Consider the following 23526-nt stretch of genomic DNA (forward strand, 5'->3'; position numbering starts at 1 on the left):
TCGTAACATTGATTTATTTTAGGGAACTATTTAATTGCTGAAAAGACGCGGCACTTTATATATATAAATATAAATAAATAAATATATATATATATATATATATATATATACGCGAGTATGTAGGAAATAAAAAGCCTTTGCTCTTTCTCAAAGGATCTTGCTGTTATTGACAGCTGTATGAAAAATGTTATTAAAAAATGAAGAAAGTGGCAATTACGAATGTACACTCATTTTAGTTTTTATCTCATTCTTACTTTTTATTATTCATCAAATATTTGTTTTCCTTATTATTTACATTGCATTCAAGTCAAGATTCGTCAAGCAAGTTCTGTAAATAGTGTAAATTGTAACCTGTCATCGATTATAAGAATAAAAGAGCCATTCTTCACAAAGTTCTATTCATTATACTTTTTATTATTGCTTGACAGAAAGAGAGGTGAAATAGTAAGATATCACTCAGTGCAATCTATTCTATTACACCAAATTAAAATGCAAGTATATGGAGAACCATGAACAGATTTTAATACCAATCTAATTCTGAACGAAGAGATTCGCAGTAGATGGAAGTAGGACCTTATAATTGAAGAGGATGAATAGAGAGAATATTGTCAAAAGGAAGATATCTATATACGATTAAGAAAAATAATATTTTGATATACATTTCAATTTTAAAAAAAACAAATGAATTCCAATATGAATTATTCATCCATTAGATTATTCTGAAAAGGATACTGATGAAATTTCTTTCCCACTTTTCCACCATATACAATTCCGTTACGAGCATGTAACGAAAATACCAATAATTAAGAAATGTCCAAAATCGCTGTAGAAATCCAAACATTTTGACAGGATTTAATGCCACTTTCAATAACATCAAAACGCCATACAAGATAAATCGTCAAAGTGGTCACACGGCACTGTTATCATCCAGGGCATGGAGACTAGAGTACTCTAGTCTCCATGATTCAGGGGATCGCCATTTTGACTAATAAATAACCAATCGAATGCAGTAAAACGTCTAGATTAAAAACTTCATTTCAATTGTACTTTTATTTAAATGCAATGATTTCACTTATACAATAACCTAATATAGTATAGAATACGGGTAAGGTTTAAAGACCTTTCTCCTTGATGTATTTATCAAAATTTTGTAAGATATCCTGCATTTCTTTATATCCAGCAAGTTTGCAAGCTTCTTGAAGTGGAAGCCACTTGAAGTCTTGATGCTCATTGGACAAACGGGCGTCTTTTTCCTTTGCAATTAATTCAGCTAACCAATAGATCACAGTTTTCTTCTTACCATTGACATTATAAACTGTTTGTTGCTTGGCGTCATCAATTATTCTTAAATCTTCCTTTGTAAAACCAGCCTCCTCCTGAGTTTCTCTTAAGGCTGTTTCTAAATCGGATTCGCCGCGATCCACGTGACCTGCAACAAAAGTAATAACAAAAGATAATACAAAACTAAAATGGCGTTCTCTACATTTTTATATAATCCATAAGAAACACAAAATATTGAGATTTTACACTAGCTAACCTTTTGGGGGTGTCCAATGGTGTTCCCCATACGATGTCTGCATCAACAGATATTCTATGGGGCCTTGGAATCTTCGAAATATCACGAAGCCGCAGGCTTTCGTGACTCCCATTGTTGTACGGTGTCAATGACTACGTCTCGACTGTAGAGGAATTAAATGACATTCGCCAAACTAGTTTCTTTTTTAAGCCTTGCACAGCATTGGTTAATCCTCGCTGAATCATGTACGATAACAACGCTTACAAAAACGGACCTAATGAAGAAACTGAAATGTTCATTGGGTTCTCAAGATTAAACAAGCACGTAACGAGATTATGGAATAAAAAAAGATCATTAGATTGGTCTTCATTAAGGAAAGGAGTAAAAAGAATATTTTAAGGTTTCATTGCATTTTTTTTATATGAGATTTATTTGGGGAACATAGCAAACATTTTAAAAAATGCTTGTAAACGATTTTGCATAAATTATTAAGTCTATCCCTTTTCCATTACTAGGGAAACAGACACATAAATTATTACGATTTTCTTCGAATGCTTATTTTCCACTTTGGAAAAGATAAATAATTATCCTATAAAAAACATTCACTTAGGACGATTGTTTGCCTTTTCAAAAATTCTCCTCGCAATTGCGATCCTTGGTTTCTTTGAAGGTCTGGAATTTTTTAATGAGATCTGCAATGCTGATCTCACCGTGCACCACGTTATCTCGCGTTCTCACGTTAACTGTACCGCCACTGCGTTCCTTTTCTCCGACAACTATACAAATAAAAGAAGAAAGTTTCATTTTCAATTATGTATTTGAGCGGTAGATAGCAGTAGTCAATTTTACCTAGAATGAAATTAAATTGCGCTAGTTGAGCATTGCGAATTTTCTTGTTCATTGTATCGCCACAATCCACATCAACTTCTGCCATGAACCCAGCATCCCATAATTCCCGTTTAACTGTTTCCGCATAAGCATCAAATTGAGGTCCTACAGGAATCACCATAGCCTGTCGTGGCGATAGCCAGAATGGCCATTTTCCAGCGTATGATTCCGTAAGAATAGCTATCATTCTCTCTAAAGATCCAAGGACAGCTCTATGTATGATAACTGGTCTAGTTTTTTCTCCATTCTCACTGAAAATTTAACAGCGTAATATTAATACGGAGAATTGACTGCTTTTAAAATAGTAAATGAAGTTATTACAGTCATACTCACTTCACGAAGCTCAAATTAAACCTAATGGGTAATTGAAAATCTAATTGTATAGTAGCGCATTGATGTGATCTTTTAAGAGCATCCATAATAGTGATATCAATCTTGGGCCCGTAAAAGGCGCCATCTTCTGGATTCATCTTCCAGGGTTCTCCAAAATCATCTAAACTTTCAGCTAGAGCTTTTTCTGCCTGGTCCCATACTGCGAGTTCACCTAAGTACTTTTCAGGCCTCGTACTCAGTACAAGGTTGAAAGTAAATCCAAACACAGTGTAGACATGTTTCAGAAACTGCAAGGCACCAAGAACTTCTTGTTTGATTTGTTCGCCAGTGCAGAAAATGTGAGCATCATCCTGTTGGAATCTACGAACTCTAGTTAGACCAGTCAGTGCTCCGGAGAGTTCATTGCGATGTAACACACCAAAGTCAGCCATTCTCAGAGGAAGTTCACGCCATGATCTAGATCTGACATCAAACATCATGCAATGACCGGGACAATTCATAGGCTTCAGAGCAAAAGTCTCCTTTTCCACATCAAAAGAGAACATGTTCTCTGCATAGTGAGCCCAATGACCTGAAGTCTGCCATAGTTTACTATTGTAAATGTTTGGCGTCACAACTTCCTGGAAACCACGTTTCCGATATTCGGATCTTATGAATTCTGCCAGAGTATTGTAAATGTGTGCACCACGTGGTTGAAAGAAGCAAGAACCAGGTGATAGTTCGTGGAAGAAGAAGAGTTCCTGTTCTCGGCCAATCTTCCTGTGGTCTCTTTTTGCAGCCTCTTCTTGGAATCTAAATTAAACGTTTTTCACGTACATTTAATATTTCTCAAAGACTTATATAGGCAAACACATGTAAGGATTGAATTTTCAAAAAACTTACTTCTCCCATTCTTTAAGTTGCTTGTTTTCAGGGAAGGTGATGCCGTAGACACGCTGAAGGGTTTCTGCATTTGCATTTCCTTCCCAATACGTAGACGAGCTTTTAGTAACTTTAACGGCCTTAATCTTTCCCGTATGCCTAACATGTGGTCCACGACAGAGATCAATCAACGGTCCACAACGATAAACAGTGGTGGTTGGTGTCTTAACTTTCTCATTAAGAATTCTCACTTTAAATTCATTATACTTGAACATCTCTAGGAGATCCTCTTTCTTCATTTCAAGTCTCTCAAATGGCTGCTTCTCCTTGACAATATTCTTGAAAAGACTCTCCAGGAAGGGAAACTCCTGATTGGAGATTCCCTTATTGTCGCCAAGAAACATGTCATAATAAAAGCCACCATCTATTGGTGGACCATAACACAAGCAACCCCCATATACTCGCTCCATGGCTTCACCCAGGATATGAGCACTGGAGTGCCAGAATACCTGCTGGCCATCTACGTCATCGAATTTTATAAGCTGAAGCTTACAATCGGATTCCAAGGGTCTATCAAGGTCCCAAAGCTCGTTGTTCACTTTAGCAATCACAGTATTGTCTGCTAAACCCTGACTAATTCCTCTAGCTATTTCGTAAGGAGTGGAGCGCCATGCTTGACCAATAATTTCCTTACCATCAGGAAGAGTCACTGTAATATCTGTGACTGGTTTAGCTGCTATCTCTGCATCGTACTCTGCTTTCAGCTTATCCCATAATTTGAGACGCTCCTATAAACACCAAAACATGAACAAGTAATTATCAATCCTAACAAAGTTCAAGTATCTTTATAATCCAAATCAAATATCAGTAATTATATACAGTATTTTAATTTTCAATACCTGAATGAACGATGGCCATGGTTTAAGTTCAGAAATTGAAATCTTTTCAGCATTCTTTTCCTTGGACTTCATTTTTGCCTGTAAACCAACAATTTTAATGTCTATTAATACAAATACAATATTACTTTGCAAGTATAAGTTTATAGATTGACGAAATAACTATTATTTATACTAGACAAACTTGATTAGTCAAAGGTATGCTAAAAAATATTATAACACTATTAAAGACTATAAGTTCTTACTAACATAAGTGCAGTACAATTGTTATACATATAGGAATAAATATAAATTATATGTAAGCTACATTACGTCCATAATGCAACTTCATTACTCCAAAACGCATTTAATCATTTATTAAGATATACTGTCATCGAATAAATACAAAATGTACAGGATAATGAAATAATTTAGGAATTTTACTGATTTATAACAACATAGAGGTTACATCAGCTTTCTGATTTCGCACGCGCTACATCTAAATACGTATAGTAACAGCAAATCAAATATTAGTCCCAAACAAGAGATTAGCGTCAATATTACTAATAATTATCAAATCTTAATTAATAGGACTAGCTGATCAATCAGAAAAATTCATCAAGAACCAACCGAAGCATATGTCCGCCTGATGATAATGATCCTACAACCGCGAGAACCCAAGATTCTCAACATAATAAGCTTTTTAAATGCAAACTTTCAATATAATTATATCTATCCTCAATCGAATACGTTAATTATTATATAACGTGAATGATTTCATGCCTTTTCCTGCTTTGGATTGGATTTTTCAGAACCAGGCACCACGTTGTCACTCATGCTGCACAACTTTAATATACCTTGTAAGTACAATACTAAAGCCGCGCAGGAAGCATTGACTGATTCACCTAGTGTGGCGCAATCTGCAATATGTTATATCTTCGATTCTATTAACATTTTCCCAGTTTAATCGATTTGTTAGATATAATTAATCATTCTTGATGCATCAAATTCTTGCGAACATTCCATTTTTTTAGTCTTTTGCTAAAAACGAGACAAAATTTGACAATTCTATGTCAAGTAATTGTTAAAATATTAATCTGTGATCACTTGCATTCTTTTACATAAATTGTACATTTTCTGATAATCTTGTTAGTTTTCCACGAGATAAATTAATTGAGATATTACTTGATTTGTATAATTATTTCTCAAATTGCACAAAAAATACTTTCATACGATCCTGCCAGGATTCGAACCTGGAATCTTCTGATCCGTAGTCAGACGCGTTATCCGTTGCGCCACAGGACCCATATGCTACAAATGTATGGATTTTTATATACATTGCTAATGTTCTTATACAGTTGCTATTAGAGAAAACTACCGTACCGTTATATTCTTTCCATTTTTTTTGCGAATTTAGGCGAGTTGCAGAACCTGCTTAGTGTAAACCATAGACTATGTTGTTGCAGACTTTGGAAAGACATGTGGCAAGTTAACTACTGAAGATGTGTTATGATTGTGTGGAACTGTCAACTTACAGCAATAAGGATTTAAAGAAATTTTACGTTATGTTAAATGAAAGACGGTGAAAGATGGCCTTTCTAGAAGATACCTTTGTCATTTTGATTACCCAGGTAAAATTTAATAGTTATCAATGAAATAATTTGTGTCGTTTCTATTATATCGTATTTTCTGTTACAAATCAAATAATTCTATTGAACGAATACAAGTTTGTTATTAAACAACTTTTAATATTTCAGCTTTTCTTCTTCTTCGGAGGATGGGTTTTCTTTGTAAAGAAACTCTTTCGGGACTATGAAGTTCATCATAGACTTGTACAGTTAATATTTTCAATAACTTTTTCATTGTCCTGTACCATGTTCGAATTGATAATATTCGAAATAATAGGAGTTCTTGACTCTAGGTATGTAAAAATAAATTACACTTTCTGTTTTTCTTCCACCTACTTATAAGTTCCTTAAATATTTTCAGCTCTAGATATTTCCATTGGAACGCAGGCCTGTATATGCTCCTATTTATGGTAATAGTTTTGATACCATTTTACATAGCATACTTCATCATCAGCAACATTCGATTTGGTAAATAACGATAGTTGAATAATACTTAGTACTTTGTGTAACTGATTGCTATCTTTAAATTCTAGTAAGACTGAACCTAATCAGGCCACTAACGATCGTGATCTACTTATTCTACCTCTACTTATTTTGGAAAGTTGGTGATCCTTTTCCAATATTAAGTCCAAAAAAAGGATTGCTCTCGATAGAGCAGGGTGTCAGCCGAATAGGTGTTATTGGGGTTACAGTAATGGCATTGTTGTCTGGTTTTGGTGCTGTAAATTACCCTTATTCGTCCATGACATATTTCATGAGACCAGTATCCTACGCAGACGTTCAATCCACAGAGCGTCGTCTTTTACAAACAATGGACATGATTGTGGCAAAAAAGAAAAGAATTGCCTTAGCAAAAAAGGGCGAAGTTCCTGGACAGACCGAAGTCCGTTCTCGACTTTGGGGAATGCTTTCACCATTAGGAGTTAACAAAGGAAACCAAGAAAGTATGTAACGCGACAAATCCTCTTAATTCATCAAATTTCTACTTATAGAATTCACAGTTTATTATATTTATTAGATCTAAAACAACTCCAACAAGAAGTAGCTGGTTTGGAAGAGCTGTCAAGACAATTATTCCTCGAAGCTCATGATATACAGAATGCCAGAGAGCGACTGGAATGGGCAGCCACATGGCAGGGAAAATATTTCAATTTCCTTGGATATTTCTTTTCAATTTATTGCACGTGGAAAATATTCATTGTACGTTATCAACGAACACTCTGCACTAAACATTTTCCACTAATCAGAATTTATATTTTTCTCGCAGTCGACGATAAATATCGTATTTGATCGAGTGGGCAAAAAAGATCCTGTAACAAGAGGAATAGAAATAGCTGTCCATTGGATTGGTTTTAATATCGACGTAACATTTTGGTCACAACACATATCATTCTATTTAATTGGTTGCATTGTCGTCACCTCAATTCGTGGACTTTTACTTACATTGACGAAGGTAAATAATTAAGTAGTGTTGTTAATAATAATTAAGCAATATGAACTTTGAAGTTCTTGAGAATTATATTGTATATATATATTTTTCAGTTTTTCTACGCCATTTCTAGCAGTAAATCTTCAAACATTATTGTGCTTATTCTCGCTCAAATAATGGTGAGTAAAATCAACTTTTTAAATTTTCACTGAAATCTTAATCGTTCAATACATATTTCAGGGTATGTATTTTGTGTCGTCAGTGTTATTGATGAGAATGAATATGCCAGCCGAGTATCGTATAATAATAACGCAAGTGCTAGGAGACTTGCAATTCAATTTTTATCATCGATGGTTCGATGTAATATTTCTAGTGTCTGCATTGTCCTCAATAGTATTTTTGTATCTGGCACACAAGCAAGCCCCGCTGGAGCGTAGTTAAATAAATGTTCTACATGAAACAAACGGAAAAATTACTGTTTTCCTTTATCATAGGAGACACACAAAATACCATAGACCAGACTTGAAACGTAACATATTTTATTTCTAAATCGTGTCAACGCTATCCTCGTTCGCTACGAATATAAAAATGTAAATTACAGAATAGCATCGGGTTAGCCCTACACTACAGCGTATTACTAAAAACACGCAACACTTTATTCTACGGTAAACACACTGTCGCATGGCCATATTACGTAGATCGGAATAATGAATAGCGGCTTGTCCCACTTGAGCTGAGTAGAACAAAAATGGCTATTAATTCATTTGATACTCTATTCTATCCAATAGACGGTAATCAGTATATAGCATCTTTGTATTCAGTATAAACTGATTAGAAGATCTATTATATTGGAACCGACGCGTTAATCATGCGGATCACAGACAGGCATGATGACAGTGAATAGTAGAAATGATAGTTGTGTAATAGGACTTGTGAGTAAATGAATTTCAGGATTGAATTGTATCATTCTATGTGACTACGGAATGTTCCAGTATAATTAATAAAGTAGTTCGATGCTCCATTCCTCCCCCATGTTCACGCCGGGTTTACGGACCGTCAGAACATTATTGTTGGTATTGTACTTAGCTTCAAGCTCTACTGTGCCCAAGCCTGAAAAAGAACAATATTGATACAGAAACAAAGTCCACTAAGCGTGGAAGTCCTATACGTATTTTAATTAAGTTACTTACTACGAGATTTCAGTCGAGCTGATTTTATTCCTTGTGGAGGATTGGCGATATCGATACGTTCCAACCAACTCCTCGTTTGATAAACTGCTAGTTTGTCAATGAAGGTTGAGGTCAACTTAGTACCCGTAAGATTGAGTCTCAAGTACAAATACTTTCCGTGTCTGTATTCAAAACTAGCCTCGTCATCAATGTAAAGGTTGCCACTGGCGTTTCCGTTTTCATCCGCTATCACTATAAGAGTATGCGGATCATTTTTCATAGCAACTGTGCTACGACGAATTCTCATTTTTCTTGGTACAATAGAACCAGATCTTTGGAATACGGGAATTTTATGAAGTGTCACCGGGATTGTTACGAAACCACCTTGATTATGTGGCTGCATAGTGTCCAGGTCATACCAAACGACTTTGCCTTCTCCAGGGAAATAAACTGAGGTCTCAGTCTCACCAGCTTTGTAAATTGGTCTTACCAAAATGGAATCACCTACCAGTAATTGATCATCTATATCGAACGTTTCACTCTCTGTGGGGTAGTGTGCCCAGAGTGGTCTTATCACGGGATTGCCGTTAACCTCATGTTCCCTGAAGAGGGTGTACCAGAAAGGCAAATAGGAATATCTGGTTCTCAGAGATTCTCTAATAATTCGAATAGTTTCTTCATTAAAGACCCAGGGTTCTCTACGTTTAGTTTCAATATGAGAATGAGTTCTGAAAAATGGCAACCAGGCAGCCGCTTGGTACCATCTAAGAAATAGTTCAGAGTCGACGTTCTTGAAGAAACCACCGACGTCAGCGCCGCAGAAAGATAAACCGGATATTGCCATAGACAAACACATCGGATAACTGATCTTGAGGTGCTCCCACTCGGCTGAGTTATCACCGGTCCAGGCAGCGGCGTATCGTTGTGATCCAGCAAAGAAGGACCTTGTAAGGATAAATGGTCTCAAGGATCCACCTGATCTGCGGAACAGTGCTTCGTAGGTAGTTAGTGTATACATGAGACCAAATATATTGTGCACATCACGATGCTCCCAGTTGCCGTAATGGATCAGATCCTTTGGCATAGTCACTTCCGGTCCATTGAACACACTGGGTTCATTCATATCATTCCAGATATAAACATCGTTGGTAGTGCCCTGGAATTTATCAAGGGCATATTGGTTCATATAGTACTCGCGTACTTTCGGATCAAAAAAATCCATATAAGACGATGATCCTGGCCAGCACCATCCTTCATAATCCTTTCCATCACGATGTTTTACGTAGTAACCAAGACTAGTGGCTTCATTGTGTAAAAAGTATCCAGCGTCGCGTTTTGTATGAGGATCTATTATTACTACCAGCTTTCTACCCTTGGAGGTTAAATTGTGTACCATTTCTAAGGGTGTGGAGAATTTTCTGGGATCCCAGGTAAAATATTTTTTGCCGTCTGTGTATTCGATGTCCAGCCACATCACATCCAAAGGCATATCATAGCGGTCAAAACCTTCTGATACTTGATTCACATCATCTTGATCATTATAGTTCCATCGGGATTGATGATAGCCCAGCGAGAACATCTGTAACAATGTACAATTTAATATCGTGAATAACAATATGGTAAACAATTGCCAATAAATAAAATACATACCTGTGGCAAGGGTGCAGTTCCCGTAAGAATGGTGTACTGCCTGAATACATCTAGCGGTTTTGGACCTAGCATGAAGAAGACGTCGATGACACCGGATTCAGACATGAAGTGAGCATCGACTTGAAATTTCTTCGTAGAACCAGACACGAAACTTACGATACTTTCAACTACGTTATTATCGGCACTAGATAAAATATCAACCCATGTTTCGGCAGCATTATGCCAAAAGACACCACTCGTTCTCTCTTTCCTGGAATTTATAATGGCCTAGTCAATATCGAGAAAAAAATATCGAGATAAAATTCTTTAATGCTTACCCATGAGCGTAGAGCACAGGAATGGCACCATATAACGACATGGCTTCATTGACCTCGTACTCAAAGACATCGAGGTTATAAAGTCTGTACGGATCGGCTTGTTTAGTAGACTTGAGCGCAAGAGAATCAGCATGTTCAGGAATTCCATAGGCATTTTCAGCACCTGGAAAACTGAAGTCCATAGCAATAGCTTCAGGACCAAAGGGTTTAGAATCATGGTGTGATTTGAAATTTTCCTCCCATGCACCAGGATCACTATCGGCTCCATCTCCTGGGAACTGAGGTTCAGGAACTTCCACTTCAGCAACTTCTTCTTGGGGTTCTGCTTTCCTAAAGAAAATGAGCTTCTTAAATCAATATCGTTACCGTGCAAATAAAATAGTCAATGATGCTCACGGTTCAGGCTTGGTACGCAAGTGCTCGAATCTCATTAGACCTCGAGCATTGGCAGATATCACAAGTTGATCATCGGAATACAAATCTACTCTAAAGGGTTTGGCATACAAAACTACCTTGTTTTGTCCATTAGACACTGTAACACTGTCAGTAGATCTTTCTACCAATTCAAGCTTAACTGGTTGTGGATCATGGTGCAATGCATTTTCCACTTCATATCTTGGTCGAATAGGATTCTTTTCATTGATATGAAGTCTAAACGTATTGTCCTTCACAGCAGTAAGGTGAAGAACATAATAGACTCCAGTGTCCTTGTTGAATAGATCAGCAATTATTACTGACTCGTTAAGAGCAATGGTATCCACCAGTAGTTCATATGGAGATTTTCCTGATTCAAGTTTGCGACATCGTCTAGAACAAAAACATTCATTTCGAGTCCCAATTTCTTTCTTATAACCATAGTATCAGAATGGTTGCCTATGAGGATGCTGTACCTGCAGAAACTGCTTTGCTCGCATGTTTTGAAGTTGTCTCTATTGACAGCGTTAACCACCAAAAGCACGTAGAAGAGCGCTACAAGAACTAGCCTGTAAAAGTAGTATTGATTACATCGAACGAAAAATCGGCATTTCAAGAATTCCAACAATAATAAACGAGACACACTAAAACAAAGGAACTCATAAAGGATCAATGACCGGCGATAAATGAAACGGGTTACGGTTAGTTCAAAGTTCAAATTCAAGAACAATCGACATTTCCAATGAAGTGCAACTGAGACTCAAGTGTAGCTGATTGGTATCATCACGAAACAAGCCTCTCTAATAGAATCCCAAACGGGGATACGATAATTACATTAAAAAAGTAAAATCATAAGTATGAGATAGAATTTATTAATAAAGTAATCTTTTACAAAAAAAAAGAATTATCTCCCGGTGACACGTCAGCCTTGTTCACCGGTAACGATGTGCTTCTTGACTTTTGAATTTAATGCAATTCGAAACATCCAAATTAATAAATGCCGTGTATTTTGTTCATCTGCATTATAATAAATTCAGCCAATAACATAAGACGAGAATAATAGGATATTGTATTCAATCTTAAGAAAAATCATAAAATTACAAGAAATTTACTTACTTTACGTACGAAGCCATATTGCTGAAGCGTCTGTCATGCGCTGCACGCGCCCGACTGTTGTAACCATCCATGAATTCAAGGTCACTAGATCTTCAGTAATTTCCTAGGGAATATCCCCATACAATTGGAATAACAATATTGGCAACAATGACCCATTTCAATTTAGCGGGCTTTTATCACAACAATACTTCGGCGTCCCTGAATACAAACTTAAATGATGTAAACGAGAAACAATCTCAGCCCTAGACCCGATTCTCACAAGTCACAGAGTGTCTGAAACCGCTTACCCCTTTTAAAACAGTCATTACAACTCCCAAATGGCTCAACTATGCGGTATTCAAAGGTCTCATATTCTCCCTCTCTAATAACCTAAACACAATAAGACCCTGTGGCGAGTAAGGCCCAATAACACTGAGCAAAGAGTGGGAGTGAAAACAGCTTAACATTCCTGACGGGATCCGGTCTCTTACCAGAGATCAGTACAGGTTTCCTTAGGTGAGCATTCGTATAATAATGTCATTTCCAGTATTGTGCGAACCCGTGTAATAAGTTACATATATGAATAACACTCATACATGATTAACGTAATATTTCAAGTGCAAACTCTAAGCATCAGAAAGCCATTTGTCATACTACAATTTTTCAAAGGAGGATAATTGCCAACAAACTTCGTAATACATTGAAGTGTCGCAGAAATTCCGACTGGCTCGAACCAGAATATATTTCACGTCCTACCACAAGATCTACAGCACAAACTGTACACATCCTTCGAAGACAGCCATCAAAGTATCTATAGAACGCAGAAGCACCTGTTGCACACTTTACCTGTTTGCCTGCTTACCTGGCTTAGCAGCAGCCTAGCAGCCAGACGACTCCATACGCTTACCTCAGTCAGTTGTGTGCCATGGTGCGAGCATCTACGCAGCTACGTCGAAATTCCCTAAAAGGAAAATAAAAAGTAAAGGGATAGAACGATAAAATTAATTTAACCCACATACAGAATCAATTAAAGGGGACCAGTGTACGTAAAAAAAAACAGAGCATAAGAATGCGCCTCGCGAGTTACCCAAATCAATCAAAGTCCCTGAAGAAGACGCAGGATTATCATATAAGCATGAACATCTGACTTATATATATCTTTGACAAGATATATTCACAGTATGGAGCAGGAAGTGCAGGATACGTGTTACAGTGCCGGTAGCATAGCCGGGGCTGTTTTGGGTACATTTTTTACAACACTTTTACTTCTTGTTCTTACTGGTTTGCTTTATCGACAATGGCGCAGGCATAAGGGTGAGTTCTATATATTACATTTCAATAATACTCAATAATACTAATTATATGGGCCCCACGTAGATACGGCGCATGAATTTATTCAGACAGAACAACCAGACTAAGGTGTAGGTCACCTTGTGTTTTTGCGTGTTTCGCTACTACACTGTAGTCTAGTTGGCTTTAATACAGTATTAGCAATCATCCTTATCGTCCTGGTCATTATGGCAGTTCGATATCCTGGTAATACGTTTGCTGATATACACGTTTATATTTCCACATGTGGCTTTTTGTCCTCACGGTTAGTAGCAACATTGGACACAAGCTAAAGCTGGGTCCCGCAAAAGCCAGCGAAGGCCTTTAGAAAGTGCGGCGCAGCTTCGGGCTGCCGCCAGGTCGTTGAGAGTCTGATACCGGAGGTATGGCATGCCGTTTCCACGAGAAATTCTTCATCCCAGTATATGTATAAGTGCGTGCATGCGTATATGGACCTATATACGCGAGTCTTCTGTGTTTATATATATACATATATATACACAAGAGAGAAGCCTAAGTTATGTCGCACACGACAGCCATAATCTCGGAATGCATGTGCAGTATTACCTTCATTACTTTTAGTTTACTTTAGAAACAGTTTTCGTTACTGTTACGATAGTCTACACGGAATCGCAGGTTTTCATCGAATTGACTTGCTTGCGATTCTGTAGGTAATTGGAAAAAGTCGTATTTCGGGTCACTTCTACCCTGTATGGTTATCCCACGCTTACCTTTCTTATTCTGCCTACTTTCCACGGTTTGGTTGGCTCGTGAAATTTTCAATAGAAAAATTACGGTATATACACCACTCTCCCTGCTATACGTTCCATTTACTATGTGAAAATTACTGTCAACGGTAAATATCCATCCCTTCTTCAGGGGGGCGAAGTACCTCTTTCTTTCCCTTTATACACTATTATTTCAAGTTAGTGATTATTTATGGAAGAGAACCTAATGGTCGGCTAATCGTATTCACGGAATTGTGGAAAAAGGAGAAATGAACTGAAGAACAGAAATCAGATAGTAAAAAAAAATAGTGAGTTGGCCGGAATCATATTATCCGTAAGAGGCAGAAAATTTCATTTTAAACCAGAAAAAATTCAGTCTTTTAAGGATTTGACATAAAAAATAATAGTTTCTAATTTTACACTGCAAGTCTATTAACGATCGACACTGTGATTCATTATTCGAATTTCATTCGGGTGGGTGTATAGAATTTTGGCTGTTGTACAAGCAATTAAAAAAAATTCAAACTATGTCTACACGGAAGACGATAATGGTGTGCAAGTATTAGCTAACCTGAGTGACGTCATTGAACGCCTACTCAAGTGTTGCGAAAAAAACACGCCACGTGCTCACACATGCGCATCCGGATCATAGTGATGAAGATCTTTAAAATGCACGCCATTACGCAGCGCGGTGGTCCCACTTAAAAAGCGCATCACGTCTGTCAAGCTGGTCACGTGAACATATGAGAGATCGATCGAAACCGGACCGGTGTCAAGTGGGAAACTTAGCGGAATGGCATCTCTTCATTGGACCTTTGATAGTAATACGTAAATTTCTATCGTAAGTCCTTGGGTGGCGCGTAGGTTTTAACCATTTTATTTGCGCACCAAAGCCGGATGACCTTGTGGATTTAATGTTTTGCCGTAACTACGAGACATCATTACCATCATAAAAAGGATCGGAATGATAAGATTTGAAAATAAAATTTTTGTATGAATTTAAAAAGATCTGAAAGGAACACTCCAGTCTTCGTTTTTTCGATTTATTCTTATTGGACCGAAAATTGCCTTTTTTTAAAATCACTTTAGACGAGGAATGCATTCTTATCTCTAATGGTTCGTCTGGCGCGTGAGTCTCGAGCCTCTAACGTAAATGCATGACATAACCTTCGAATTCTCTTTAGGATCGAATTATGTTATGTAATACAACCTGGGCCTTACCCTCTTGTCCAGCTAAGGCCCAATCGAGTTGTTTAACAGGTGCGTGCGTTCACCTTAGACCTGAAACGAATATATGATACGTCAATTATGAATACCCGGTGAGATACTGATCTTCCTGATTATAAAGTCCCAAAATTCTTATGGTTATACACCTTAACCATGTCCATCCTACGTACGCCATGATTTCGTAGAATACCATCATCGTACAAGGATCTACATTGGTTTTTCCCCGGTAGAGTGCGCATCGTTTTATTTCACTTCTTATTTGTCTTTTTTTCGTCGTCTCCAACCTCGAAAATGGTGAAGAACCTGATTGGATGGTTTAGAATGATAAAAAAAGAAAACGTCATCGAGCATCATTGAGTCGCACCTAACCTCTACTTCGATAGACTTCACTTAAGATACCTTCTTTTTTTCTCTTACATATGCCACGCCTCGCATTTCTGCATAATCACGCTTGTTGTCATTCTCCCACCACGGAGCTAAGCGAGGGCCCAGGATCCTGGGCTTAGGGAACTTCTACGACCCTCCGCATCGACAACAGCGCCATTCGTACCTTTACCACTATCGTCATCTGTCACTATTGTTGCTTCGGCTGTTATTATTGGGACTTACCCAATACTAATTATTAGTCTGATCCATTCCTGATGTGTTGAAGTAATGGGATTCTTGGAAAACATGTTTCGTCCATAACCTCAAAGTGACTTCGATGGTAATTTGAACTTACCGGATAAGTCACGATCATCCCGTCCGCGTGAATATGCGCCCATAATGACAACTCGTTGCGTTTAAAAAAATGCTGCCAGTCTACGAAAGGTAAATGGATACAATACGAACTTAGCCTAGATCGGCCATCTCCATTTGGAGTAAGAGAGGTTAGGATTTATCCAGTCACAGAATCAGAGATCTGGGTTAACTCGTCGAGTTTCGCCTTTTTCGCAAAATCTCATAATCCTTTTTTTTTACTTTTCTTTCTATGTCACCCGTTCGTCCTACCGAAAAGGTTATACAAAGAGTAACGATCGATTTTACGAATACGTGCTTAGCTATTTTGCGGCATTGTCCGTCAAGAGTGCTACTGCAAAATATACTTATACAAAAAAGTGGTATTCACCTACGCAAAACAACAAAACGCTTAGTCGCTTTTTGCACGTTTATCACTAAATGCGAATATCCTCCGGCAATCGTGAACTGTCTTCCTGCAATACTTATCGACCTTGTCCCTTATACATACGTACGTCATAATCCTTCCTAGGGTCATTCATTTTAACGGTCCAATGATCCGGATGATCGATTACGCATGGGATACCGTGACAGTCGCGTATTACGTTATCACGAAGCACGCTAAAGTTATCCCCAAGGTCCATTCTCTTGCGCCCAAAACGCAAAGGTATTTGTCAAAGGTTAGGTGGTTTCTGGGATGGGTCTTGAAATCAGATTCTACGAAGAACATGAAGAAACCCACCGAAGTGAGATTCACGATGCGATGAGTTCGTGATGCCGGAGGTGTGTTGCTTCGAAGGAGGTGAAAAGAGTAGGGAGCGAAGCTAGCTCACCTTGGCGTCCATGGTATGCGACCAATGGCGTCTCGACCAAAGGCGTAGGATCAACAACATTGTCAAATCTTATTTATCTACGGGCTTGACGGTAAAAACGGGCCATTTAAAATGGGATAATAAAGAGACAAAATAGGAAGATTCCACGCAAGATAGCAGTTTTCTCGCAAGATCACACATGACTTAAATCTCCGTAACTTTGTCATATATAATTGCTCGACCAGGTAAATATTTGTTGTGACGTGCCATTACGAAATTTCGCGATTACAGTATGTCCTGACGTACTGTCGTAGTAATGCACAAACACGCGCGAGGCTTCTTTAAGAAATAAATAGATATTTGTACAATTTATTATTTATTTCAAGACGTATTCGCGACGCATTAACTAAAAACAAAGAGCCACACACGTACTGCTCATCCCTTTCTTGATTATTAGAAAATTTCATGGGATTTGCGTACGCGTGATTTATCTCGAGATATAATTATCTTAATTGAGAGAGTATCGAGGGCATGCGTGTTGGAAGAAGTAACGCGAATCGAGAAAAATAGAAACGGAGAAATTCAGGAGAGAGAGAGAGAGAGAAGGAAGGAGATATCGATTCTCCCAGACGATTGTTTAGTCTTCGCATACCAATTATTTTCTGTATGATTTGTTATGTAAACTCGCGCGAAATACTAGCCCGCCAGATGGCACTGTGATCGCGTCAAATATTCCTAATGAATTCAAATTCTCCGATAGGGAGTAACGTATGGATTAGATATTTATTCCAATTTTTTTTATAATGTTATTTTTATTCTATTCATTACTATTTTATGGAATTGAGGTTAGGTTGGATACTCGCACTATAAAATCAGTCAGCATAGCGGTACCGGATATTGAATAAAGAATGCGTTTCCTTCCTGTCTACACTGATGGTGTGTGCTTATACCTTGTAGTCATAGGCTGATACACACACGCGAGACTAAACATGGCCTTCTTAGTGAGGAACAGGTGCTACCGCTATCCTGTAGGTAATAAACAAGACCATTGGCACTCTATGAACCATGCGTTATATCCGTTATGTCAATGCTGTCGCCTGTCCAAAGAAGGTATCGAAGATGAACGGACCTTAAGTCGCTTCCTCTTAGTCACCAAGACCTTCTTTTTGGATTTCAGGAAAACACCTGGTGCTGGTGACCGATCCTGAGATCGTGGAGGATGCTTATGCCTTTGACAATCCCTGCTTCAAAGATGCTACTCCTGCTGCTGTACGAAGTCTTGATAGAACGGTGTCGTCCAGTCCAGCCGAGACACCAGTTAAAGATTCTACGAGATGGTCTACTCCCTGGTCTTCTTTAGGCATTGGTTCACCTGGGAACCGTACTGATAAGAGGAGAACTCTGGACGACTCTTGTCTTGGAGTAAGTCGAGCATTAGTTTGGTATTATGATGATTATGGATTTTACCCTGGTGTATTGTGTTTATAATAATTTGAAAATTTTTAGCCCAAAGCTACCAGAGTTAGTGTGGTCAGTCTTCGTAGCAGAGACTTCACTGGACTTGGGTTTAATGTATGTGGAAATATGCGCGAAGGGATCTTTGTGAAGGATCTTCTTCATCGAGGTCCTGCTTCAGAGTCCGGTCGGATACATCCAGGTTGGTAGCATTTCCATAAATCAGGTACAGGATTTGACGCAATCTGATTTAATAAAATGATTAATGATTGTTACAGGAGACCGGATAGCAAGTGTAAAGATCAGCTTCCGCAGTATGGTCTATGAAGACGCTCTGACGATACTGAGCTACGCATCTCCTTATGATGTTGAGCTTGAGGTCGAAAGCGGTGGTGGACCAGGATCTAAACCTACGACCTTACTGAAGAAGAGTATCGGACCAAGTCCTACAAGGATATGTCATCCTCTTTATAGGAGCCAATCGATTCCTGAACTTTCTCAAGGTCACAAGAGTTCAGCTAAGCGATTATTTATTGCTGATCCTAATGAGTCTCTCGGTTCTAATTATTCAACTATGAACTCTACCCTAAAGTCATCCAAGTCTACTCCCGGTAATCAAACGTTGGAACGCCGCCACGAGGAGGTCAAGAATAATCATCATAAGTTTGGTATCAAGGTACTTCCAGCATTAGATGGTACCGTTCACAGAATTGAAAACGAAAATGAACATAACACGAATCTCGAACGGAGAAACTCACGAAAGCTGGACGCGGAGAAGTACCTAGTTGGTACCAGAAGTTCCGGTCATCAGGATGATTCATCACTCATTTCCGGCACGAACGTTGTACCATTTGCACATGAGAAGAAGACTACTGAGAGTGTTCAGACACGCGAGAGTGCACCATTAAAAAGAGAATCTATTGATACCAATGGTATTGATGTGACTGATCGTGTTAATGTAACGGAAGCTGGTTCAATACCCACAGAAGTCCCAGCTGAGGTTCACAACGCTGCCATGGCTGCTAGATGTAATCGGAAAAATAGTGCTGAACTACTCTCAAAAAAATCACCTAGTGAACATGACGCAGAAGACCCAAAAAGTCCTCAAAAAAATAAACGTAAGGCCCCAGCTCCTCCCAAAACTATGCTATCCGCTTCAGATATTTCACCAGGCAAAAAGGAGCGAATGGAAGCTGATGACAAGATTGACAGTATAGCTGACTACACGGAGTCATTAAATGATTATGTCAATAAAGTGAGAGAAACCACAGATGGCGCTGAAGCACGTCGACAACGCTTAGAGAACCAGGCTGCTACCTGCAGACGGAATTCGGAATCAGATACTGACAGTGAACTACAGAATAGTTTCACTACTATCGAACTTAACCCGGCGGACATTACTATTCATCACACACCTGTGCCAGAGGTTGATGACGACCTCTACCGAAAGGCCGCCAGTCTTGGTGACCTTTCAAAATATGAAAGTAGAACTTCTACTACTCTAGAAAGGGCTCAGAGTCTCGACATGACCGATACTGGCTCTAAGAAACGCAAAGCTCCTTTACCACCTGAAGACATTAATGAATCTACAGAGGACCTGACCAAATTGGATCAGATGGATACGTTTGAGAGGCGGAAGCTGAAAAAGTCAAACGAATGGGGTACCTTGGAGGATGCTATATGGACAAAAGCTGAACCTGAAGAGAAAAAGCCAAAAATCAGAAAGAAGAGTAATGGAACATTGGAGAGGTCAAAGTCTGCTGTAGAAATACAACTTAAGGAAGAATTCACAATCCCAACAACCACAACAGACAGGATCAACCTTTCTGATGAAGATGTTGATAGCAGCATTGAACTTTATAATTTACCATTGAGTAAACAGCTCACCCGGGACTTGATCGAATCGGAAAGGATGTTCAATCCTGATCAAGATAATTCTTTGGCCAGAATAGTGAATAATGGGTCTGTCATGAAGAGTCCCACAGTAGAGGAGATCGAGCTAGATTTCAGACAGGCCAAACCCCTGTCTGATGCAGAAGATGATATTGGTAAGGATGAAAATAAAGAGAGAATCTCAGCTAACGAAGAATTCGGCAGAGCTTTACGGTTCTTTGATCTACACACTAGACCCACGTCAACCAATAAAAACCTGGACAGCAGTGCCATGTATGAGGGTAAAAAAGAAGTCGTAGAGGAACCGATAACAAAAGTAATAATAGACAAGCATTGCCCCTACTGCGAACACAGAGCACATGGTGAACAATGTAAGCACAATACACAGGAAGCAGTGCGAGAATCGCCGGAAGTCATTGTGAGAAAAATTGAGACACATCAACAGGCACCAAATATGAAAATGCCAGAACGCGAATCTCTTTCAACATTCCAAGCCCACAGAACTAAATTTGAGAACAGAAATTTATCAGCTCAAACCAAATCACCTAGTGATTCCCCTGCGGCATTTGAAACTCATTTTGCTAAACGTATACTGAATGTAGCGGATGACAAGAATGAGGATGCATATGATTTCGGTACGTCAGTCACAGTGAATAAAAAAAATCCATTCGTAGCCAACGAAGACAGGAACAATATCAGTAATATCAGCAACGTGTCTGTCTCTAGTGGAGAAAATAGTGAAGACAGTGGCGTCGTCAGAGGCGTCGACGAGACCTTAACGCACAGTTCAAGACCACCACTTCCAGAGACCCCGATGCCGTTGTCCAGCACTCCTCACAAGATGACATATATCACAGAGATAAAGGTCTCCACTAGTCGAGAGAATATTCACGAACCAGAAAGTGAAAATGAAGAAATTGTTGCCATCATGGAAGGTACTAATGAAAACCGGAAACCTGAAGAGCCGGTAGTCACGTCTAACGGGAAACCAATGCCCGGGAAGAAACCGCCAATCCCTCCTAGAAGATCTGACATAACTAAAAGTACAACGGTCACTAACGAGGATGCTGCAGACAAACAGGTGCTTTATGTATCTGAGTATAAATCTGTACCCGACGTCGGGACGTCTGAAGTAAAACAACCTGGTGCCATTTCAAAAAAATTTGAACAATGGGTATTCCTGGGTGAAAACAAGGACAATCCATGGGGAAACGGTTCCAGTCAGCCCCAGCCGGTCACTAGCATTGTACTGTCCTCATCAAATGATGACAAGATTGTACAGCATCAGTGAATAATTAACAGACCGGATGTGTATCGAAAATCAAATTGAATCATGCTATCAAAAAGTGGGCATTTTAAAATCATGTGCTCTTTCCAACGAGTCCGTCCGAGAATATTTTTCTATTGCGTTATCGCGAAAATCAAATAATCTCCGTTTATAACATAGTCACACTTTTCTAAATCTGTTCTTTGTTTTCTTTCTTCTTACTTGTTTATCTCTTTTTGTTCAAAAGCTACGTGCCATAATGACTAAAAAAAAGTGTAAGACGTGTGCGATTGTGAGAACCATATTTTATTTTTAATAACGTTTTCGCAATGTGATTATTGAGTACTATATATATTTGTTTTTACTGTTTTCCGAACCATAGGAGAAATTGATAATGACTGTAACGAGTAATGAATATTAGAAACGAGTTGTAAAATTCAAATGAATTCTATTATTTGTAAATAGAGAGGCCAGTGCGCGTCAGATTGAATGTAGTATAGAAGATAACGTAAGGAATTCCTTGTAACACTTCTTCTGTAATTGTTAAATGAGTTTTAAATTCGTACCATTTTTTCATGAGGAAGATCCGAATGTAGGTCCATTAATCATACATTATAGCTATAATCAGTTCGCAATCAATGTGATCCGCGGTATCAATATTTATAACATTTATAAGAGAGTACAGCTGTATATTATCTAGGTGTTGATATACATATGACTATATAATTTTTTATAGTTACTCCTAGCATCCAACTTCTCTTTATTGTCGTCTCCATTCCATTCATTGACTAATCTTCACTAACGTACAAAAAAAGACAATCATATTCTCCTCCCAAATATACTGCTGTAATATAATTTATTGTCTGCTCGAGGTTATTGTTTATTATGGAATCTAGATTTAATATTATTTCTGTTTTTATTTTAATCTCTCGTTGCATTGTAATGACGCATGTGCAAATTGTACATTTCTCTTTTTCAGATCCACTTTTATCTTTTCTTTCTAACGAATGGTGCCACCACAGAAATACATATATTTTTCTATCGGTTGTGTAAGTCAAATACGACTAGTTGTACTATACAATTATATATTTAATATACATAAATTCGTCTATGCATTAATTCGTACATAATACATACATCATTAGAAACATTCTAATCAAATCGTACGAAGGTAATGTAAAAAGTTACTTTTCAGCAACCGAAATTGTTATATGATTATAATTTGATATATATTGTATATTTTATTTTTTATTGCTAGACCTAGATATTATCTTTTAATGTAAGGAAACTCGTGTTTGTATAACAAAAAATCGTATTGTTTACCAAATGGTCACGTGTCACTTTCTATCCTACCATCCTTAATAACCAATGACGTAATGAATTAAAAAAATGTAATAGAACAGAAAAAACTATAATACATATTTAAGCATAAAGTAGGTAGCCTGATTTTCTTATTTTCTCTTATGCTTTATAAAAAATAACTACTCCCCATCTGCAGTAACTTATTATCAAATTGTGATTGTATTTATTAGTAGCTATTACGTAGCTGATTGTTTATAATTTTTGGTGCTCATTAACTTTTTCCCACACATGGCACAAATAGCCTTCTTGTATGCACATGCTTGACAGTAATGTGAACCGACTTGATGTACCTTTTGTCGACATATTCGGCAGGTCTCAAACTTAGCTGTGTACGGATTAAAACGAGCTTTACTTGCCGAGAGTGCTTTATTTTCACCAACTTTGCGACCTCCACTCTCCACGGTATTACGGGCACCGGATTTCCATGGATCTGGTGTTATTACGCGACCCAGCTTTTTCTCACACTTCTCGCATACCATTTTCCAATTCTGTATAACAAATAACAAATTATGAAACTCTACGATGATTGTCAAACCATTATTTGACAGTGCAAAAACAAAA

General features: G+C 38.1%; 6 protein-coding genes and 1 non-coding gene across 8 annotated transcripts; 2 read left to right on the forward strand and 5 right to left on the reverse strand.

Annotated features, from left to right (window-relative positions):
* Positions 1 to 230: 230 nt before the first annotated feature.
* Positions 231 to 1719, reverse strand: LOC107271802 (bis(5'-nucleosyl)-tetraphosphatase [asymmetrical]). The gene is made up of 3 exons (XM_015748224.2): positions 1538 to 1719; positions 733 to 1429; positions 231 to 623 (listed from the first exon to the last, which is right to left on the reverse strand). The coding sequence occupies exons 1-2, from the start codon at positions 1647 to 1649 to the stop codon at positions 1113 to 1115; spliced, it is 429 nt and encodes a 142-aa protein (XP_015603710.1). The 5' UTR covers positions 1650 to 1719; the 3' UTR covers positions 231 to 623; positions 733 to 1112.
* A 206-nt stretch (positions 1720 to 1925) lies between these two features.
* LOC107271794 (threonine--tRNA ligase, cytoplasmic) lies at positions 1926 to 5415 on the reverse strand. 2 transcript variants are annotated; one of them, XM_015748214.2, is made up of 6 exons: positions 5257 to 5415; positions 4498 to 4575; positions 3620 to 4386; positions 2738 to 3529; positions 2366 to 2655; positions 1926 to 2292 (listed from the first exon to the last, which is right to left on the reverse strand). In XM_015748214.2, exons 1-6 carry the CDS (start codon positions 5308 to 5310, stop codon positions 2144 to 2146), a joined length of 2130 nt encoding a protein of 709 aa, XP_015603700.1. In that variant the 5' UTR covers positions 5311 to 5415; the 3' UTR covers positions 1926 to 2143. The 2 variants fall into 2 exon arrangements, with proteins under 2 accessions (XP_015603700.1, XP_015603699.1); XM_015748213.2 differs by having other exon boundaries at positions 5104 to 5326.
* Positions 5416 to 5705: 290 nt separating this feature from the next.
* Positions 5706 to 5778, reverse strand: Trnar-acg. The gene has a single exon. It is a non-coding gene; the product is annotated as a tRNA-Arg (tRNA).
* A 106-nt stretch (positions 5779 to 5884) lies between these two features.
* On the forward strand, positions 5885 to 7994 carry LOC107271764 (Golgi pH regulator). Its single transcript, XM_015748153.2, has 8 exons — positions 5885 to 6104; positions 6231 to 6394; positions 6463 to 6569; positions 6635 to 7045; positions 7120 to 7301; positions 7369 to 7554; positions 7644 to 7709; positions 7771 to 7994. Exons 1-8 carry the CDS (start codon positions 6063 to 6065, stop codon positions 7969 to 7971), a joined length of 1359 nt encoding a protein of 452 aa, XP_015603639.1. The 5' UTR covers positions 5885 to 6062; the 3' UTR covers positions 7972 to 7994.
* A 58-nt stretch (positions 7995 to 8052) lies between these two features.
* LOC107271763 (neutral alpha-glucosidase AB) lies at positions 8053 to 12317 on the reverse strand. Its single transcript, XM_015748152.2, has 7 exons — positions 12197 to 12317; positions 11557 to 11649; positions 11063 to 11473; positions 10667 to 10996; positions 10350 to 10599; positions 8721 to 10278; positions 8053 to 8640 (listed from the first exon to the last, which is right to left on the reverse strand). Exons 1-7 carry the CDS (start codon positions 12265 to 12267, stop codon positions 8528 to 8530), a joined length of 2826 nt encoding a protein of 941 aa, XP_015603638.1. The 5' UTR covers positions 12268 to 12317; the 3' UTR covers positions 8053 to 8527.
* Positions 12318 to 13072: 755 nt separating this feature from the next.
* LOC107271762 lies at positions 13073 to 22930 on the forward strand. The gene is made up of 4 exons (XM_015748151.2): positions 13073 to 13489; positions 18166 to 18410; positions 18495 to 18645; positions 18722 to 22930. Exons 1-4 carry the CDS (start codon positions 13357 to 13359, stop codon positions 21625 to 21627), a joined length of 3435 nt encoding a protein of 1144 aa, XP_015603637.1. The 5' UTR covers positions 13073 to 13356; the 3' UTR covers positions 21628 to 22930.
* Positions 22931 to 23096: 166 nt separating this feature from the next.
* Positions 23097 to 23452, reverse strand: LOC107271767 (cysteine-rich PDZ-binding protein). Its single transcript, XM_015748156.2, has one exon. The coding sequence runs from the start codon at positions 23442 to 23444 to the stop codon at positions 23142 to 23144; it is 303 nt and encodes a 100-aa protein (XP_015603642.1). The 5' UTR covers positions 23445 to 23452; the 3' UTR covers positions 23097 to 23141.
* Positions 23453 to 23526: the final 74 nt, after the last annotated feature.

The sequence above is a fragment of the Cephus cinctus genome, unplaced genomic scaffold (genome assembly GCF_000341935.2).
Source record: "Cephus cinctus unplaced genomic scaffold, Ccin1 Ccin1_scaffold1042, whole genome shotgun sequence".
Lineage (NCBI taxonomy): Eukaryota > Metazoa > Arthropoda > Insecta > Hymenoptera > Cephidae > Cephus > Cephus cinctus.

What these genes read in the sequence shown, in the direction of transcription:
- LOC107271764 (XM_015748153.2), top strand. Translation starts at nt 6,063, where the DNA reads ATGGCCTTTCTAGAAGATACCTTTGTCATTTTGATTACCCAG. An exon ending in CATCAGCAACATTCGATTTG is followed by an intron (nt 6,570 to 6,634) that starts GTAAATAACGAT and finishes TTTAAATTCTAG; the next exon opens with TAAGACTGAACCTAATCAGG. An exon ending in GCACGTGGAAAATATTCATT is followed by an intron (nt 7,302 to 7,368) that starts GTACGTTATCAA and finishes TTTTTCTCGCAG; the next exon opens with TCGACGATAAATATCGTATT.
- LOC107271802 (XM_015748224.2), bottom strand. Translation starts at nt 1,649, where the DNA reads ATGGGAGTCACGAAAGCCTGCGGCTTCGTGATATTTCGAAGATTCCAA. An exon ending in CCATTGGACACCCCCAAAAG is followed by an intron (nt 1,430 to 1,537) that starts GTTAGCTAGTGT and finishes CTTTTGTTGCAG; the next exon opens with GTCACGTGGATCGCGGCGAA.
- LOC107271794 (XM_015748213.2), bottom strand. Translation starts at nt 5,166, where the DNA reads ATGTTGAGAATCTTGGGTTCTCGCGGTTGTAGGATCATTATCATCAGG. An exon ending in CAACTTAAAGAATGGGAGAA is followed by an intron (nt 3,530 to 3,619) that starts GTAAGTTTTTTG and finishes CGTTTAATTTAG; the next exon opens with ATTCCAAGAAGAGGCTGCAA. An exon ending in GCAATTTAATTTCATTCTAG is followed by an intron (nt 2,293 to 2,365) that starts GTAAAATTGACT and finishes TTATTTGTATAG; the next exon opens with TTGTCGGAGAAAAGGAACGC.
- LOC107271763 (XM_015748152.2), bottom strand. Translation starts at nt 12,267, where the DNA reads ATGGATGGTTACAACAGTCGGGCGCGTGCAGCGCATGACAGACGCTTC. An exon ending in AATATGGCTTCGTACGTAAA is followed by an intron (nt 11,650 to 12,196) that starts GTAAGTAAATTT and finishes CTACTTTTACAG; the next exon opens with GCTAGTTCTTGTAGCGCTCT. An exon ending in GAGCAAAGCAGTTTCTGCAG is followed by an intron (nt 11,474 to 11,556) that starts GTACAGCATCCT and finishes TTTTTGTTCTAG; the next exon opens with ACGATGTCGCAAACTTGAAT.
- LOC107271767 (XM_015748156.2), bottom strand. Translation starts at nt 23,444, where the DNA reads ATGGTATGCGAGAAGTGTGAGAAAAAGCTGGGTCGCGTAATAACACCA.
- LOC107271762 (XM_015748151.2), top strand. Translation starts at nt 13,357, where the DNA reads ATGGAGCAGGAAGTGCAGGATACGTGTTACAGTGCCGGTAGCATAGCC. An exon ending in ACAATGGCGCAGGCATAAGG is followed by an intron (nt 13,490 to 18,165) that starts GTGAGTTCTATA and finishes TTTGGATTTCAG; the next exon opens with GAAAACACCTGGTGCTGGTG. An exon ending in TGGACGACTCTTGTCTTGGA is followed by an intron (nt 18,411 to 18,494) that starts GTAAGTCGAGCA and finishes GAAAATTTTTAG; the next exon opens with CCCAAAGCTACCAGAGTTAG.